At 43.8% G+C, this 17,540-nt stretch overlaps 1 protein-coding gene across 2 annotated transcripts; it reads left to right on the top strand.

The window, feature by feature from the left end:
• The first annotated feature begins 1,018 nt into the window (after nucleotides 1–1,018).
• On the top strand, nucleotides 1,019–16,862 carry GCSAM (germinal center associated signaling and motility). Of its 2 annotated transcripts, XM_007098604.3 has the most exons (6): nucleotides 1,019–1,133; nucleotides 8,420–8,464; nucleotides 9,479–9,525; nucleotides 11,727–11,755; nucleotides 12,647–12,884; nucleotides 16,587–16,862. In XM_007098604.3, exons 1-6 carry the CDS (start codon nucleotides 1,105–1,107, stop codon nucleotides 16,688–16,690), a joined length of 492 nt encoding a protein of 163 aa, XP_007098666.2. In that variant the 5' UTR covers nucleotides 1,019–1,104; the 3' UTR covers nucleotides 16,691–16,862. The 2 variants fall into 2 exon arrangements, 1 of the variants encoding a protein (XP_007098666.2); XR_006207570.1 differs by lacking the exons at nucleotides 1,019–1,133; nucleotides 16,587–16,862 and adding an exon at nucleotides 4,578–4,833 and having other exon boundaries at nucleotides 12,650–12,735.
• Nucleotides 16,863–17,540: the final 678 nt, after the last annotated feature.

The following is a 17,540-nucleotide window of genomic DNA, read 5'->3' as shown; positions in this document are numbered from 1 at the left end:
ACAGAGAGAGAGAGAGAGAGAGAGAGAGAGAGAAACCCAAGCAGACTCCAAGCTGTCAGCACAGAGCCCGATGTGGGACTTGAACTTACAAACTGCAAGACCATGACCTGAGCTGAAATCAAGAGTCAGGTGCTTCACCGACTGAGCCACCCAGGTGTCCCTGTGTCTGAAGTTTCTTAAAAATAACTGATGTGATTTTGGAGTTGCAGGGGGTGTGGGTCCAGAGCAACAGCCAAGAAAGGATTCTTAAGACGTCTTTGGTGCAAAAAGGTGATTTTGTTAAACCGCGGGGAAAAGACCCACGGGCAGGAAGATCTGCCCCAGGATTGTGAGGAGGGACTGATTATATACTTTGGAGCTGGGGAAGGTAAAGGCAAGGGGAAGTTTCCAAAGGATTTTCGTATGCTGAAGAAGACTCAAGGGATACTGGAGGCCTCGCTTTTGTCAGTCAAGCTAAGGTTGTTTTTCCCTCTAGCAAAGCCTTAACATTAAGGCAGTAGGAGTTCCTGGAGAAATATGATCCTCTGCCTGCCTCAAGTGTTTGTCGATGGGCTGCAGGTTCTAAGGAAACTTAAATTTATCTCCATATCCTTTTGCCTTTATTTCCCATGTCATAACCAGCTTAAAATAACTAATATGCCAGGGGTGCCTGGGTGGCTCAGTGGTGTAAGCATCGGACTTGGTTTCAGCTCAGGCCATGATCTCTCGGTTTGTAAGTCCGAGTCCCCCACCATGCTCTGGGCCAAGAGCCTCAATGGGGTTCTCTCTCTGCCTCTCCCCTGCTCATGCTCTCTCCCATTCTCTCACAATAAATAAATAAACTTTGGGGGAAAAAAATAATCAACACACTGAAGAGGCGTACCTTAGGGTGGCATAATTTGCTCACCTTCTCCATCTCTGACATTTTAGGAAGTTGTTCATGTGTGCACCTCAGACTCTCCTCCTCCTGGGGTCCTCCTCCCTGCTGCAGGGAGGAACACTTCTCATTTCAGCTCTCAGCTCTCTGCACTGGTGGCCGAGCTCCACAGCAGCCTGTAAGTCAGGGAGCTGCCCTCGCTAGAGCTGCAGGTTGGCTGAGGGGAAGTCACCAGGAGACCTGAGAAAATGGGGAACTCTCTGCTGAGGAAAAACAGGTGAGTCCAGACTCCCCAAGGGAAAGCAGGAGAGATGGGGCAGAGGAACGCAGCCAGAAAGAGAAAAAGAGGTTTTTGGGTGAGGGGAGGGAACTGGGTAAAGAACTGAGAAACATGAAGCACTTCTAGGTGTCAGACACTAAGTTCAATTCCTTATGGGTTTGGCCTTCTCCCCAGAATCAGTGCGAGCAGCTGGTGGAGAACAGCTGAAAGGCAGAAGGACTTTATCAAGGGAAGTCAGGGCAGTCAACCATGACTTCAGAAATGGAACAACTTTCTGAGGGCTGGGAGGGGATGTTCTCCTGAGCTCTCAACACCTGCAGGGAGCTCAAAGACACCACTATTTTTTTTTTTTTTTTAATTTACATCCAAGATAGTTAGCATATAGTGCAACAATGATTTCAGGAGTAGATTCCTTAGTCCCCCTTACCCATTTAGCCCATCCCCCCTCCCACAGCCCCTCCAGTAACCCTCAGTTTGTTCTCCATATTTATGAGTCTCTTCTGTTTTGTCCCCCTCCCTGTTTTTATATTATTTTTCTTTCCCTTCCCTTATGTTCATCTGTTTTGTCTCTTAAAGTCCTCATACGAGTGAAGTCATATGATTTATGTCTTTCTCTGACTGACTAATTTCGCTTAGCATAATACCCTCCAGTTCCATCCACATAGTTGCAAATGGCAAGATTTATTCTTTTTGATTGCCGATTAATACTCCATTGTATATATATACCACATCTTCTTCATCTATTCATCCATCGATGGACATTTGGGCTCTTTCCATACTTTGGCTATTGTTGATAGTGCTGTTATAAACATGGGGGTGCATGTGTCCCTTCGAAACAGCACACCTGTATCCCGTGGATAAATGCCTAGTAGTGCAATTGCTGGGTTGTAGGGTAGTTCTATTTTTAGGTTTTTGAGGAACCTCCATACTTTTTTCCAGAATGGCGGCACCAATTTGCATTCCCACCAGCAGTGCAAAAATGTTCCTCTTTCTCTGAATCCTTGCCAACATCTGTCCTTGCCTGAGTTGTTAATGTTAGCCATTCTGACAGGTGTGAGGTGGTATCTCATTGTGTTTTTAATTTGTTTTCCCCTGATGATGAGTGATGTTGAGCATTTTTTTCATGTGTCGGTTGGCCATTTGGATGTCTTCTTTGGAGAAATGTCTATTTATGTCTTTTGCCCATTTCTTCACTGGATTATTTGTTTTTTTGAGTGTTGAGTTTGAGAAGTTCTTTATAGATTTTGGATACTAACCCTTTATCTGATATGTCATTTGCAAATATCTTCTCCCATTCCATTGGCTGCCTTTTAGTTTTGCTGATTGTTTCCTTCTCTGTGCAGAAGTTTTTTATTTTGATGAGGTCCCAGTAGTTCATTTTTGCTTTTGTTTCCCTTGCCTCTGGAGATGTGTTGAATAAGAAGTTGCTGCAGCCAAGATCAAAAAGATTTTTGCCGCTTTCTCCTCGAGGATTTTGATGGCTTCCTGTCCTGCATTTAGGTCTTTCATCCATTTTGAGTTTATTTTTGTGTATGGTGTAAGAAAATGGCCCAGGTTCATTTATCTACATGTCACTGTCCAGTTTTCCCAACACCACTTGTTGAAGAGAGTGTCTTTATTCCATTGGATATTCTTTCCTGCTTTGTCAAAGATTAGTTGGCCATACGTTTATGGGTCCATTTCTGGATTCTTTATTCTGTTCCATTGATCTGAGCATCTATTTTTGTGCCAGGACCATACTGTCTTGATGATTACAGCTTTGTAATAGAGCTTGAAGTCTGGGATTATGATGCCTCCCTCTTTGGTTTTCTTTTTCAATATTGCTTTGGCTATTTGGGGTCTTTTCTGGTTCCATACACATTTTAGGATTATTTATTCTAGTTCTGTGAAGAATGCTGGTGTTATTTTGATAGGTATGGTCTGCTTTGTTTTATTGCTAATACAAGCTATTTGTACTTTGAAGAAATTAGCCCTTTTCTCTTATTACAAAAAATATTTTTTTCTGTATATCTCATGCCATGCAGATATTTTATGTTTGCTTACTATTTTTTTAAATGTTTATTTATTTTGAGAGAGAAAGCATAGGGGGGAGGGGGCAAAGAGAGAGGGAGACAGAGGATCTGAAGCAGGCTCTGTGCTGACATCACAGAGCCCAATGTAGGGCTCAAACTCACAAACCATGAGATCAGGACCTTAGCCAAAGTCAGATGTTTAACTGACTGAGCCACCAGGCACCCCTGTTTGCTTACTATTTCTTAAACATAACTGAATTAAATCTAGAAATCTCCTTGTTTTTTGTTTGTTTTATTGCTTTACATGCAGCCCCATACATTCACTATATGGTGTCAAATACACACACACACACACACACACACACACGCACACACACACACACACACACACACACAATTTTTTTTCCCAAGTAGTTAATCAGTTGCCTCAGCATCTTCATTTCCATGCTAATTTAAAATATCTCCCTTAGAGGTGTCCGGGTGGCTCAGTCAGTTAAGCATCCAGGAGTCTTGATTTAGGCTCAGGTCATGATCTCATGGTTCACAGGGTAGAGCCCTATGTCGGGATTTTGTCTCTCACTTTCTGCGCATCCACTCACCCCGTCTTAAAATCAAAAATCTTAAAAAAATAAAAATAAATAAAATGTCTCCCTTAATATAATTTTTTAAAGTCTTATATTTATATTTACTGGGATGTGATTTTCAACTTCACCATCCAATCAGCACACCCTCATCATGGTTCTCCAGACCGGATTTGTTACAAAAGCCGTGGAAATCCCACCCCCACCCTCACTGAGCAGAGTGAGAGAACCTAGTTCTCTATGAGAGGAGCTCAGAGTCTTACTTACTGACTGGTGGTCCTCGGACAAGTTGCTTAACATTTTCAACCTTAGTTTTCTCATTGGTTAAAAAAAAAATAGAATCATTATAACTACTTCATGGATTTAGTCTGAGATTAAATGAAATATATACAAAGCCTGTGTTACATACATGTAGTAAGTGTGTGTGTGTGTGTGTGTGTGTGGAGAGAGAGAGAGAGGTTGAGAGAAAGTAATAAACAAACATAAGTAGTATTTTTTAGTTTCTTTTTCTCTATACTCTCAATTCTCCACAAATGGAAAAAAATGTTTATACAGAAGAAACCTAACCCAAACAATGAATAGATTTCTCTTTATTTAATCCTTTTTTCTCCTCTTGTCCCCTGTTCTCTGCCTTGGTGCTGTAAAAGATGAGGATTTACATGAGACAAAGCCAGTACCCTTCCCCATCCCTGTATACAGTCCTGAATGTTGTGCCCAGCAGATAGACTTCTCTATATACTGATACTCTCATGGTCACCATAAGGAATCCCGGCCATGTGGGAACAAATGATTTAGGACTGGTTGTGTATGGAGGTTGTTGGAGAATGTTAGTGGGCTGTTGCCATGGCAATGGAGAAAACATCAAATAAAAGGCTGCCATGTACATTGAGGAGGGGCTGTGAACAGATCTGAGGGCAACAAGCAGCAGCTGAGGCGATTCTGGAGCTACACACAAATGGTGGTTGGAAAACTTGTGAATTGAAGTGGGAAGCCTGGAAAGGAAGTACTTAGCTCATTCCTGATAGATTGCGTTTTAGGGGGCAACAGAATACTCATAAGATACCCTGGTCTGGAAAATCATACCTTCAAACAGAGAGCATCCAGGTGAGAACAAATCCAAGAAACCTCCCGGCCTTTGCCCATGAGGAGTGAAGTCTGTCAGGTCCTGAACTTCACATACTCCACATGGAGCACCTTATTTAGACCCAGCATCAGTCGTAATAACAGTAAATGTGAAGACAAGACAAAAACACTTTGAACCTTTGGAGAGGAGATGTACTAGGAACCTAGTGTGATCCCCAGCAACTAGAAATAAGATCGCTATTTCCTGCTGTCTCTGTTCATTTAACTCAAGTCCCTTTGTGCTCAAGCTCCATCCTGGACATTCCATTTGAAGCTCAAAGTTTCTATTTCTGAGGTGACCACATCTCCCACAGCATCACGATTGTTGAAAGGTTTGTGGAGAGAGACACTTGCAATTATCCTGATGCTGTTAAACCAAGACTCTTCTGACTACTCCCTTTGGGTGTCAGGGAATCACTCAAATATGAAAGTAGTGTCTCGGGGTCCAAGAATCCCAAAGGGTGGCAAAACCAGTTGTTTTGTGGCCTATAGAGTTATCTGCACTTTTCCTATGGTTTCAGGAGAAGCTTTTGAAAGAATATCAGTTAAAAAGCTACCACTGAGCCAAAGCTTCTGTTAGGAGTTAGACGCCCAAAGATTCCCCCCACCCCCAGCAGCATACATTTCTTCAGTGCAAGCTCAGGATCGCATATTTGGGGGATATCATTGGACATATGTTAAAGCACACAGTCCAAAGAATGAAACAGACCAGAAGGGCCATGGCCATTATAACAAGGGAGAGACTGGGTGGACCAGGGAGCCAGAGAAGTTTTGTGTAAGAGACAGGAGCCTGGAATTGCTGGCACATAGCCTGGTGTCATGGAGACGCATCTGGCCTCCTTCAGGGAGGTTCTCTGAACCCATCCCAGACCAAAGCATCCAAGCCGAAGGGCAAGAATATGTTACAGAAAAGTTGAGTGGGGGAAATAACCAGTTTAAAAATAACGTTTGCCCATATTTAACTTTATTTAACCCTTACAATTCCATGAGGTAAGCAGGGGAAGTATCTTCATTTTACTGATGAAGAAACTGGCTCAAGGTTTCCAGAGACACTGACTGAGTAACTCAAACTTCAGTGTCTTTTCTCATCTTCCAAATCTGCCCCGTGAACCAGATTTCTTAGCAATTGGTGAGATTCCTTGGTTTCCTTCTAGCGTTTCTTTAGCCACAGAAACAGGAGATATAAACAAATGGCCAAAAGTAGCCCAAAGGGGAGGAATAACTACAGCCAACGCCTTTTAGCCCCCAAATTCTGATGGTACATAGACCCGAGGGGTTGTCAGAACACTCAGCCATGCTGACGCCCACAGCTTCTACTCTCCTGCCCTTTCCAAGGGAACTCCTTGGGAAGATCACAAGGGATGATATCTCTGAGTGACATTTTACACTTTACATAGTGTTACGGGTACATGCAGTACTTTATAAAGGACCCTCACATTTAACTCTGTAGGTAGCTGACTATGACTCAAATTCAGAAAGATGCCCAGAATGATACTTAGACTTCAGGCTGGATATCTGACCGCAAAAAGATCCTGGGCCTTTCTGCCATAAAATAGATCACAAGTCCTGTTGATTTACCTATGCCTTGAATCAAGGAGGTAGATTTGAGGATCTGAGCCAGTTAGAGATGCTCTGTTCTTGGCTACTCATTCCTTTATGAAATACTTATGGAAAATAGATTTACTGTGTGCTCCATACTGTGGCATGTGCTGGCAAATAAATATGGTCCCCAGCTCTATGACGCTAATGTTCTAGTGTAGGATGTCAACAAATGAACTGTTAAATAACAAAATTTAACCAAGTAAATTTGCAAACCTAGTCGTCTTTATTAAACGATTCATTAGCCAGGCAACACTTCATCTAGCAAGTCGAGAGGCTCTCCAAGGAGTTACACAAAATGGAAGGTTTTTATAGAAGAAGGATGGGAATTAGGACCACCTGGGCAGCTCAGTCAGTTAAGTGACTGACTCTTGATTTCGACTCGGGTCATGATCTCACAGTTTGTGGGATCGAGCCCTGAGTCAGGCTCTGTGCTGACCGTGTGGAGCCGGCTTAGGATTTTCTGTTTCCCTCTCTCTTTCTCTCAAATAAATTAGTAAATATTAAAAAAGAATAATAAAGTGAAGAAAACTAAATTTTAAAAAAGTTATTAGCGGGGTACCTCGGTGGCTCAGTTGGTTAAGCTTTTGGCTTCATCTCAGGTCATGATCTCCTGGTTTGTGAGTTTAAGCCCAGAGTCAGGCTCTCTGCTGTCATCATGGAACCTGCTTCAGATCTTCTGTCCCCCTCTCTCTCTACCCCTTCCCCTCTCACACTCTATCTCTCTCAAAATAAATAATAAAACATTAAAAAAAAGTTATTAGCAAAAGAAAAGAACTATTTCTCGGGGTGCCTGAGTGGCTCAGCTGGTTAAGCATCCAACTTTCGATTTTGGATCAGCTCATGATGAGCCTCATGTGGGGCTCCGCCCTGGGCATTGAGCCTGCCTAAGATTCTGTCTCCCTCTCCCTTCATCCCTCCCTCTCCCCTGACTTAAGCACGTTCTTTGTCTCTACCAAAAAAAAAAAAAAAAAAAAAAAAAAAAAAGAACTATTCCAGGCGAGGCCACTTTCTAAGGGGAAAAACAACGTGTCTTTATCAGGCAGATTATCTCACTTTTTTACGGGGACGGAGAGGGCCCAAGTGACAGACTCATTGGCATAGATTAAAGAAATCCTGGCTGACGGGTTAAGACTACATTTATGGAGGAGGTTGAAACTGCAATTAAATTATATATTAAAGGGCACCTGTGTGGCTCAGTCATTAAGCATCTGACTTTGGCTCAGGTCATGATCTCACAGTCTGTGAGTTCAAGTCCCACATCGGGTGAGCCCAAGACCCACTTTGAGTAAAACACGATCTCCACTTCGAGTGAGCCCAATTTCTCTCCCTCTCTCCCCACTCTCCTCTCTCTCTCTCCTTCTTCCCCTCCTGGGATTCTTTCTCTCTCAGCCCCTCAATCAATTGTGCACCCCCCCCAAGAAAAATTATGTATTAAGCACCAGTTTGAGAACTCAGTCTAAGTGACACCATTTTGGGCCTGTGTTGCTTTGAGGTGTTTTTCTTTTTCAAAAGAACAATTATAATATGGTATAAATTGGAGAAATTCAGAGTGCTGTAGAACTCTATATAAATATTACATAACCTATACCTGAAAGAAATCTCTAAAACATCCATGTACTTACACCTTGATTTCCTAGAGATAACTCACGTGTCCTTCATCACAAGAGTCCAAGCAAATCATTAAAATCAGTCATGAGCAAGCCCTTTCCCTTTGCTGGGAATACAGCTGAAAGTCCCTTCCCTGATTAGGAGTTGATAAGCATCATCTTCATATTTCAAAAGGTCAGTTAATGTCCTGGAAGGAAGGAGTCATTCTAGCATGCTAAATGTGTCCAAGTCATCTACAATAAATACTGTCTTGGGGTAAGAGAAAAGGTTTTTCACAGAAATGGCAAAGGGAAGAGAGTGACCTAACAAAGCTGCAGAAACCAACATTGTGATTTGTGTCATCTCACGGTTATTTTAGATGCTGGGACTGCTACATTGCTGAAGGTTGTCTCTGCCTTCCGTGGTGAGTGGAGAATTATTTCATGAGTTATTTCCCTAAGTGTGGTTTCAATGTGGTATTTGCTTTAAATCACCTGTAACTGCCCACTGTCTGTGGCCACAGTGGAAGCCTGTCACTACCCGGACACAGTCATCTGAAAGTCAGTCAGGGAAGTGACAATTTGAGTTTGGTGAGAAACAGGAACAATAGTCTTGATAAGCGCTCCTCAAACAGGAAAGCCTCAGAAGCAAGAATTAAACTGGCTACCAATGCAGAGAAAGACCCTTGAATCCCACTGCTAGTCCCAGAATCCCCATGTACAGAAGCATACATTTCTGTCCCTTGCACAGAGAACTTACAGCCAGGGTGGTCATATAATTCATCCTCTGCACTGAGAAAGCTTTGAGAGTGAAAGAGACTCTAAAAATAGTTTAGGGTCCCTAAATGACTGATAAGGACGTTAACTAGACCATCTAAGCAAAGCAGAACACACAGTCATGCTCCTTGGAGTAAATGTCATCATCTCTTGAGATGATAAGGAGCATCCATTACATTTATACTGTGTTTTTCTGGAGTGGGGGCATCATCTCTACAGAGCAGTTACCTCTGTGTTCATATGGGAGCTGTTTGTTTGCTTGTTTGCTTGGAGATCACAGACTGAGCTTGGGGTTGGAACTGGAAATAATCTTGGCTCCTTATCTCACATGATATAAAAGAAATTGAGATTTTGTTAGAAGAAAACATCCCCCAAATAGTTACCTATAACATCATCATGGTTCTCCATTTATAAACCAATTCCACCTCAGCCTTAGAAAAAGGAGAAGGGAGGAGAAAGACACACACACACAAAGGTGTAAATTTCTCCTTGGTCTTATCCTTCCTTTTTCTTTTTATCTATCTTCCTTTGCCCCTATGCTGAAGGGGGTATACCTTTAACAAATGAAAGACTCAAAGATAAGGTTTTAGAGTTGAGTGTAATTTCCTTGGAGAGTTGCTGAACACTGAATCAACCAATTTTCTTTCCTTTTCTTTTTTCAGGAAAAAAACACACGGTTTTGAAGCAAAGCCGGATTCCGATAAGGAGAGTAAGTCATTGCTTTCTCTTTCCTACTTTTGATAGACTTACATTTCCAACTGCCCTTTCTCTGCGCTTCCAAAGCTCCCTGGGCATTATTTCCAGTGTAATACCTTCCACATCGGTCTGAGTCATTTGTCCAGTTGCTGGTCCCCGTCTCCACTAGACTGTGAGCTCATTGAATCAGGAGCTGGTGACTCCATATCTCCCTGAGGTCTGGAAGCTGAAGGGGTTAACTGGGAACAATAACTGGAGAGTTAGAGGTGCCAGGTGCTTCCAAGAGACTGCAAGGAGGCCAGTGCGGGCACAGAGAGCACTCAGGAGGGGCATGGCCTTGTGGTCAAGCTTAGGACGGGGGCTTTTGTCTTGAGAACCGCAGGACTATTTTAAGGAAGGGTGGGTGTGATGGTGTTAGCCTTAAAAGACATGGCCTGGGTGGCTGTGCAGAGAACTAATTGTGTTAGGGAGTGGCAAGAACAGATGCTGGAAGATCACTTAGGAGGTGAGGCAACGGTCTCTGGAGACAGAACAGGACTGAAGCCAAGAAGAAGGAATTTGAGAAGGAGAGGGTAGCGAATAGCATCACGTGTGAGAAAGAGAGAAAGCATAGGCATGAGGACAGGCCACTGGATTTCTGAAGAAGAAAAATGAAGGAGTTTTGACTTTGCCTTCCTGGGTTGAAAGAGCGGAGCCTAATTCATTCACTCTGAGTCTTATCAACTAGTTTTGTAAAGTATGAAAACGGAATAATATGGCCCTCCCATCCCTAGCGTCACCAGGGGAATCATGGGTTCCTGGAAACCCCAATCTCCATCAGAGCCAAACCCGGTAGAAATAAGACCTCTAATGCCAAAACTCGCAGGCTTTTCTTTCTTTCTTTTTTTTTTTTTTTTAATTTTTTAAATGTTTACTTTTTTATTTTTGAGAGAGAGAGAGAGCATGAGTGGGGGAGGAGCAGACAGAGAGAGAGAGAGAGAGAGGGAGAATCCGAAGCAGGCTCCAGGCTCTGAGTTGTTAGCACAGAGCCTGACGTGGGGCTCGAACCCATGAACCCTGAGATCATGACCTGAGCTGAAGTCAGACACTCAACCGACTGAGCCACACAAGCGCCCCTTGGAGACTTTTTTTGTAGTGATAATCAGGGACGTCCTAGATGGCCATGGGAATTTATGGAGATAGGAGCATCCGGGATGTCAGTCCTGAGGAAATGCAAATCCATAATAATAAATCAAGTGGCCTGCAAGGGCTTACCCACCTTCTGTGTAGGATGGCACCATGCAGCTTCCGTGGGAAAGCTCACGTTTGCTGATCGAGCTGATGTGTTTGTGAAGGGGGAGCAAGTCCATTTGCCTCTTTACTGAGGGGCCAGAGCCAGTTGGTTTTAAATAAACCGGTTTTTGATAAAGTGCCCTGCTTTTGTTTGTATCTGCTAGCAAATTCAGGAATGGGAAGGTTCAATTTAAGAGTTTGCTTCTGAAGGGACACCTGGGTGGCTCTCTTCGTTGAGCATCCAACTCTTGATTTCAGCTCAGGTCATCATGCCTTGGTCGTGGGATCAAGCCCAAGTCAAGCCCCAAGTCAAGCCTTGAGTAGGGTCCCTATGTAGGCATAGAGCTTGCTTGAGATTCTCTCTCTCCCTCTGCCCTCTCCCCCACTCATGCTCTTTCTCTGCCTCTTCAAATAAAAAAAAGAAAGAAAGAAAAAGAAAAGAAAGAAAGAGAGAGTTTCCTTCTGTCAAGCTTTTCTTGAGCACCAGCCCCTGCATGACGGTCATCCCCTCACCTGCGTAGACACCACAGCCCTCCTTTGCATTGTGGATCCTCTGAGGCCCTGGTCTGTCCCCTACGCTAGCCTGTGAGCCCCTTGAGGACAGGAAATGTTTCTGATTTTTCTTGGTCTCCACAGTACCTGGTACAGGGCGGGTCTGCGATGAATTTTGTATGAGGGATGGAGGGAATTGTGATTTCCTTTCCAATGCCCCACCGAATGTGTTTCCCTCCATGCAGCCTCTCAGCCCCAGCACGGCTCTGCTGTATCTTGTTTAGATAGTGCCGTCACTCCCCAGGGGTGTGCTGCAGGTCAGGATAGCCTGATGGGCTATCATGTGGCTCTCTGGATGCTTATATCCGAGTGTTTGCCCCGCCACTCCCCATCCTCTGTCCTCAAACCCCCCGTGACCTGAAATTCATTGAGTGTATTTTCTTTCTCCAGGTACAGAAATGTCATCTGCTCCCATCCAGGTAATGCAAACATCTCTGAACCTTTTTCTGAGATGATGACGGAAATGCGGACACCCCAGATGGCAGAAATTGGCCTCCAAGACCCCTTCAAAGCTCGATATGAAAGAAAAACTTTAGGTGCCAATGCTTGCTAGCCCAGGACCCTGTACGGGGCCCGAGGGCAGCAGCAGCCGCCACCACTGTTGTTATACATCTTATTGAAAGGAACTAATATACACGGAGTCCTTTGTTGACACCAGTGTGCTGAGGGCTTTGCCTGTAGTGTCCACGTAACTGTTACAGCAACCCTCTAAGATTGGCACTATGATCTCCTCTGTTTTACAAATGAGAAAACTGAGAGATTGAGTGATATTCTCCCGAAGCCAGACAACTGACAAGAGGGGCAAAGACATGATTCAAAACCAAGCCTCCATCCCAGATCCAGGCTCTCCCTCTTAGATTTGCTGCTTTGCTTTTTATCTCCTGAGATGCCACTGACTAGGAACCTCTCTCGAGTGGTTTCCCTTTTTAATAATGCCAAAGTCTCTAGAATGAGTGGTTAAATATCATAACCCAGCCAAGTGAAGGTATCCTCAGATTGTTCTGTTATGTATGAATAGGCTGCCTTCAGGGCCTGAGATTTGGGAATTACACGGAGTGGTCAGGGGTCACTCTGGAACATGGAGCAGAGAAGACATGCCTGAGTAGGCCGAATACTCCAGAAAGCATGAGCTCTCTGGTGGCCTGGGCTAGGGGTTGGAGTGGGGACAGCCATTTAGGAAAAACATCTAAGAGATGGGGGGAGAGATGGTCATGGAAGACAGACTTTGCCCAGGGTCAGGTCTGGGTTGAGCCTAGAGTATAAAGGGAATGGCAAGAAATCCACTGTTGATGAGGCTCTTCTTTCACCAGCAGGATAATGCTGACCAGAGGTCCTTAGAAGATCTCTCCTACACCCTCATCAATCACAGCGTCCTTGGAAGAAGGTCATCAGGGATCTCTGGGGCATACTATGAGAACATTTCCCCCAACACCAAGAGACCCAGGGAGTTCTTGAGAAGAACCGAGACGTCGTATGCACTTCTCCATGTGCCTTCCTCCCCAAGGCATTTGCCCTCCCCAGAAGATGAATATGAACTTCTCACTCCTGGTAAAATCTCCTTCCACTCCCTTCGTCAGCCACATCCGCCTATGTTACCTTCTGAGATTCGGGTTTCTTGTTTAAAATGAAATAGACCAGAACTTGTCTAATTACCAGTAAATAAAAGCTGGGGGTATAGAGATCTGGTTGAAGCAGGCATGGGGCACAGAGCCCTTAAGGGGCATACGCACAGGCACACACACACACACACACACACGCCACCCCTTTCTACAGGGATCTCTGCAGAATGTGGTTTACAAACCACAGGGATCCTTAGATCCTACTCAATATTCATCCTACAAAGACCAACCACTTATCCTAAACACCACTCTTTGAGAAGGGAGTGGCCATCTTTGATTCCAAATGGCTTTGGGAACTGGCTGCTTTGCTCAGTGGTGGGAGGGGCTTCTTGGTCTTCTACAGCTGGGAGCATCACAAAGAGTCTGCTCCTGTGTCCAGGTTCTTCTCATAAAATGTCTTCTGAAGTCACAAGGAAGCATTACCCATCATACTAAGCATGCCAGGGGGGGTCTACTCATTCCACACGTGGGCCCAACTCTTCACCTGGAGCCTTCAGGGGGTGGGGGGAGTAGGGGGAGGCTGGGTGCGTTCCTCTCACTCCATACCACTCAGCGATGGTCTTTGCATAGTGTCCTTTGACTTGTTGGCCCTCATGGCTTTGTCAGTTACATGGGTTGAATCAGTAAGTTCTAGGCCAGGTTTTTATATAATTTTTAGTATAATTTTAATCCATATTTTAAACCTTGTATTTCTCCCTAGAAATATCTTAATAAGAAAATCATAGCATTAGAGCATGGTAGAGTAGAAAGACCTATGGAGACACTCTAATGCCACCATCCCTTTTTTGCTCAGAGAGGATAAGTAGGCCAATGTAACTTTGCAAGTTACTGACAGAACTTTATCCAGAGCCCGATTTCCTGGCTCCCGATTCCACCCTCTTCCAACATACTACATAGAAGAGCCTCTATTTAACTGTGTGGTGTATATGTGGATTAATTCATATGTCATGTATAAAATATTAATCAAATGTCTACATGGGAAAAATAACACCCCCACACACATACCCCTTCTCCAATGAGCCTTTCTCTGTATGTTCTGATTATTTTTCCTAGTTTTTTTCTCACTGTTCCTAGAATTCTGTCTACTCCCTAAAACAGGGGTCAGTACACTGTGGCCCACAGGCCAAACCTGACCTAGTGCCTTTTTTTTTTAATAAGTAAATTGTTATTGGAACACAGCCATGCTTATACATGTTCATACTTTCTATGGCTGCTCAAACACAGAAGACTTGAGTCGTTGTTGACACACACTGAGGTCCTGCAAAGCCAAAAATATTTATTTTTTTGCCCTGTTCAGGAAAAAAAAAAAAAAAAAAAAAAAAGTTTGCAGACCCCAGGCCTAAATGGTCATATTTGGAGAGAAACTCAACACAAATGTGTTTGGGTTTTATAACTCATAAGAGCTGATACCAGTAACCTGGCATGAAAATATTAAACCACAATTTATATGAGACCAAGAATAATTAGCAAATTAGCCTATTTTTATATTCACACCTGTGTTCTCAACTTCCTGTTTTAAGCCACGGCCATTGTCCTAATTTTAGGGATGTTAAAACAGCAAGAAGTTTGTTGACAAGGTAGTGGATATGTTATGTGTTTAATCACTGTTTTGACCCCAAAACTAACCAAGGTTAAATAACTGCTATTTAAAATGTGCTAAATGCCAATGAGGATAATAAATCTGGTCCCATGAGGCTGGATGTGCCAACACAGGTTTGCTGAGACTTCAGCCAGTTGGTGGGCTTCAGCTAAGAGCCAATCACATCTGGGCATCTTGTCCTCTGCTAACTTCCTGTTTTCAGCAAAGTTCTCTCACATGGAACTCTAACTTTGACCCTTGGCCAGGGTTCACTTAGGGGAAAGAGTGTGGACATTAGAGTCAGATAATCGATGATTCAAATCCTGGTTCTACCTCCTTCTCCCTCTATGACCTTGAGCATGTAACTTGAAGGCTCAGCTTTAACACCCATCAACAGGAGGGCTGCATCTAATGTATGTAGTTGATTTACCACAGACCCTGAATAAATTATCTCAAAGAGCAAAGAGAAACAAAAAACTTCACGATGTCTGAGGAAAATCACGTGTTGATGTGCTTGATGATCAGGGTCACCCAGCTGTCCTCCAGGGAGAGAGAAACACAATCGCTGGGTTTTATACTGGAATTTTTCATTTGGACTTTGGACCTTTACTGAAGTTGACCGGTTTATAACTTTTTAGTACAATGGAAGTTATACAAATTTGAGTCTTATCCGTGAAAGTATTATTTGTCCCAAATAGTATATACCTTTTATCAGCAATACATTAAGCATAAATGCTTAACCAAAGAAATTTGTTCTTATAGTGACATTTAGAGGGATTACAAAAGGGAATTATTTTTGAGCAGGAGAGCCCTTTGGGAGGGCTTTGGAATCCCTACTATGTCGGTATATAATGCTGATCCTGTTTTCCATGGATTTCAGGATTTCTGATGAAAGCTGTGAAGCCCTTTTTCCTGAAAATGCACATTCACACACAGACACACACACACACACACACACACACACTATGTTACACAATTTAGGTTGTAGAGGTCATCCATCAGGGAAAGAATTCCTGTGTTCTGGATAAGATACTGAGGTTGAAGATCTAAACTGCTCCTTGAGGGAGCACAGATATAATCAGAAAACTCCCTTCCCCCTCGCCGGTCTCACACCTGTACATGGCCAGTACACAAAGGCACATTTTATACAGCCACTGCAGGTTTGGTGGTTTCCGTTTTATGTTCAGAGTAGCATCTATAAATAATCCCTTAACCCGTGAATAAATTCTTATTCAGAACAGAAGAGAGGTACAAGAAAAGGGCAGGGTCAGGAAAATCTACCGTTGACAATAAATGCAAACGCTGACATTTTTAGGACAACCGCAGGTGACGGGTGCTTCGAATACTCGCAAATGGAAGGGCATAGGTAGAACAGGACAGATGAGTCCCCAGGTTACCGCAGGAGCCTTCAGAGAGAAGGAGATTCTGCTCACATTTCTCTGACTCTGTTCTTTTTCAAGCCAGCCTCTTGTGTTCAGAAAGCAACTTGAAAGTCATTTGATCTGAGCATACCTCAGTTCTGCCATCTGTTAAATGGGTCAGTATAAGTTCTTCCCCCTTTTAGACAGAGGGTGCTTTTTGCAAGGCACTTGGGGAAGCACTGAGTGGTCTTTACCATCCCAGAGAGTCTTCTACAGTCTGATGGTGACACCTGTCAACCCATCCCTTCCCCCCTCACCGCCTGTGCTCTTTGTGGCTTCCCAGACATCAGCCAAGCCTGAACTGAGCAGGACCTTGGGGTGTCTGCCAAAGTCGGAGGCCACTGATGGTGTGCAGTTGCCCCGTGGGCTGGACTTTGCCCCCCAAAATGGTGGAACTCTAAGCTCACTCTTCACTCTCTCCAGACCTCGGTTTCCTAAATAGACGATGAGGGGACTACCTTCTGAGGCTAAGAATACATGGTCTCTAACGATAACCGAAAGGCGAAAGGATGTCTGAGGACACCACTGCCAGCAGTGCGGTGACAGCATGAATTAGTTTATTTTAAAGCAATGAAACAGTAACGGGAGCAGAGAAGGGAAGGTTCAGAGAGACTTCTCTCATTTTTCTCAGCACTGACCAGACTCTGGATGGAGCAGGAGTCCATGCAGAGCCCACATCTAAAAGAGAAAAGACAACATGTGAACCTCATCCTCAGAAGACACAAACACGTGTAAAGGAAAGCAAATCTATTTATTCAAACCCCACTGATGTATGCTGACCACTCGTTTCTCTGACTGCCCACAACCCTACAGTTTGTCTTTATTTTTCACACCGGGCTGTTTTTTTCCTGCTGTTTCCCACTTGGTCTGTGCAGAGTCTCAATGCCTAACAAGACCAGCAGCTTCTTTTCTTGTACTCGGTCTCTCTTGTAATTGTTTGCAAAGCACATTAAAAAAAAAAATCTACAGAACTAAGTTAAATTGAGAGGCAAAAAAGAATTGGACACATGGGTAGAATTTTTCTTGGGAATAGGAGAAGGGGCACATCCCACTGATCTGGCTGTCTCCTTCCTGTCCCTAAGTGACTTCCAGAAAAGATCGGTGCCTCTTTTTTTTTTTAATTTTTTTTTAGCGTTTATTTATTTTTGAGACAGAGAGAGACAGAGCATGAACGGGGGAGGGTCAGAGAGAGGGAGACACGGAATCTGAAAGAGGCTCCAGGCTCTGAGCTGTCAGCACAGAGCCCGACGCGGGGCTCGAACTCACGGACTGCGAGATCATGACCTGAGCCCAAGTCGGCCGCTTAACCGACTGAGCTACCCAGGCACCCCGGTTTCTCTTCTTAAATCTTTCAATTGCTTCACAGATAGTTGTTGAAACCTTATCATGCACCAGGCATTGTGCTCACCGTTAAGATGTGTGGCGACCCATAAACTCATCTCCGATTGCAGAACAGTGTATACATGAGTGCCATTTTTTTTCCAGACACCTCAAAATGCTTTAGTCACAAAGTTCAACTCTTTCCACAGCACATGAACCAAAGAGCCACGCCTATGGAAAGTCTTCTGTGTGATTCACAAGGGGT

This window comes from Panthera tigris, chromosome C2 (assembly GCF_018350195.1).
Source record: "Panthera tigris isolate Pti1 chromosome C2, P.tigris_Pti1_mat1.1, whole genome shotgun sequence".
NCBI lineage: Eukaryota > Metazoa > Chordata > Mammalia > Carnivora > Felidae > Panthera > Panthera tigris.
This window is presented reverse-complemented; position numbering and strand designations above follow the sequence as displayed.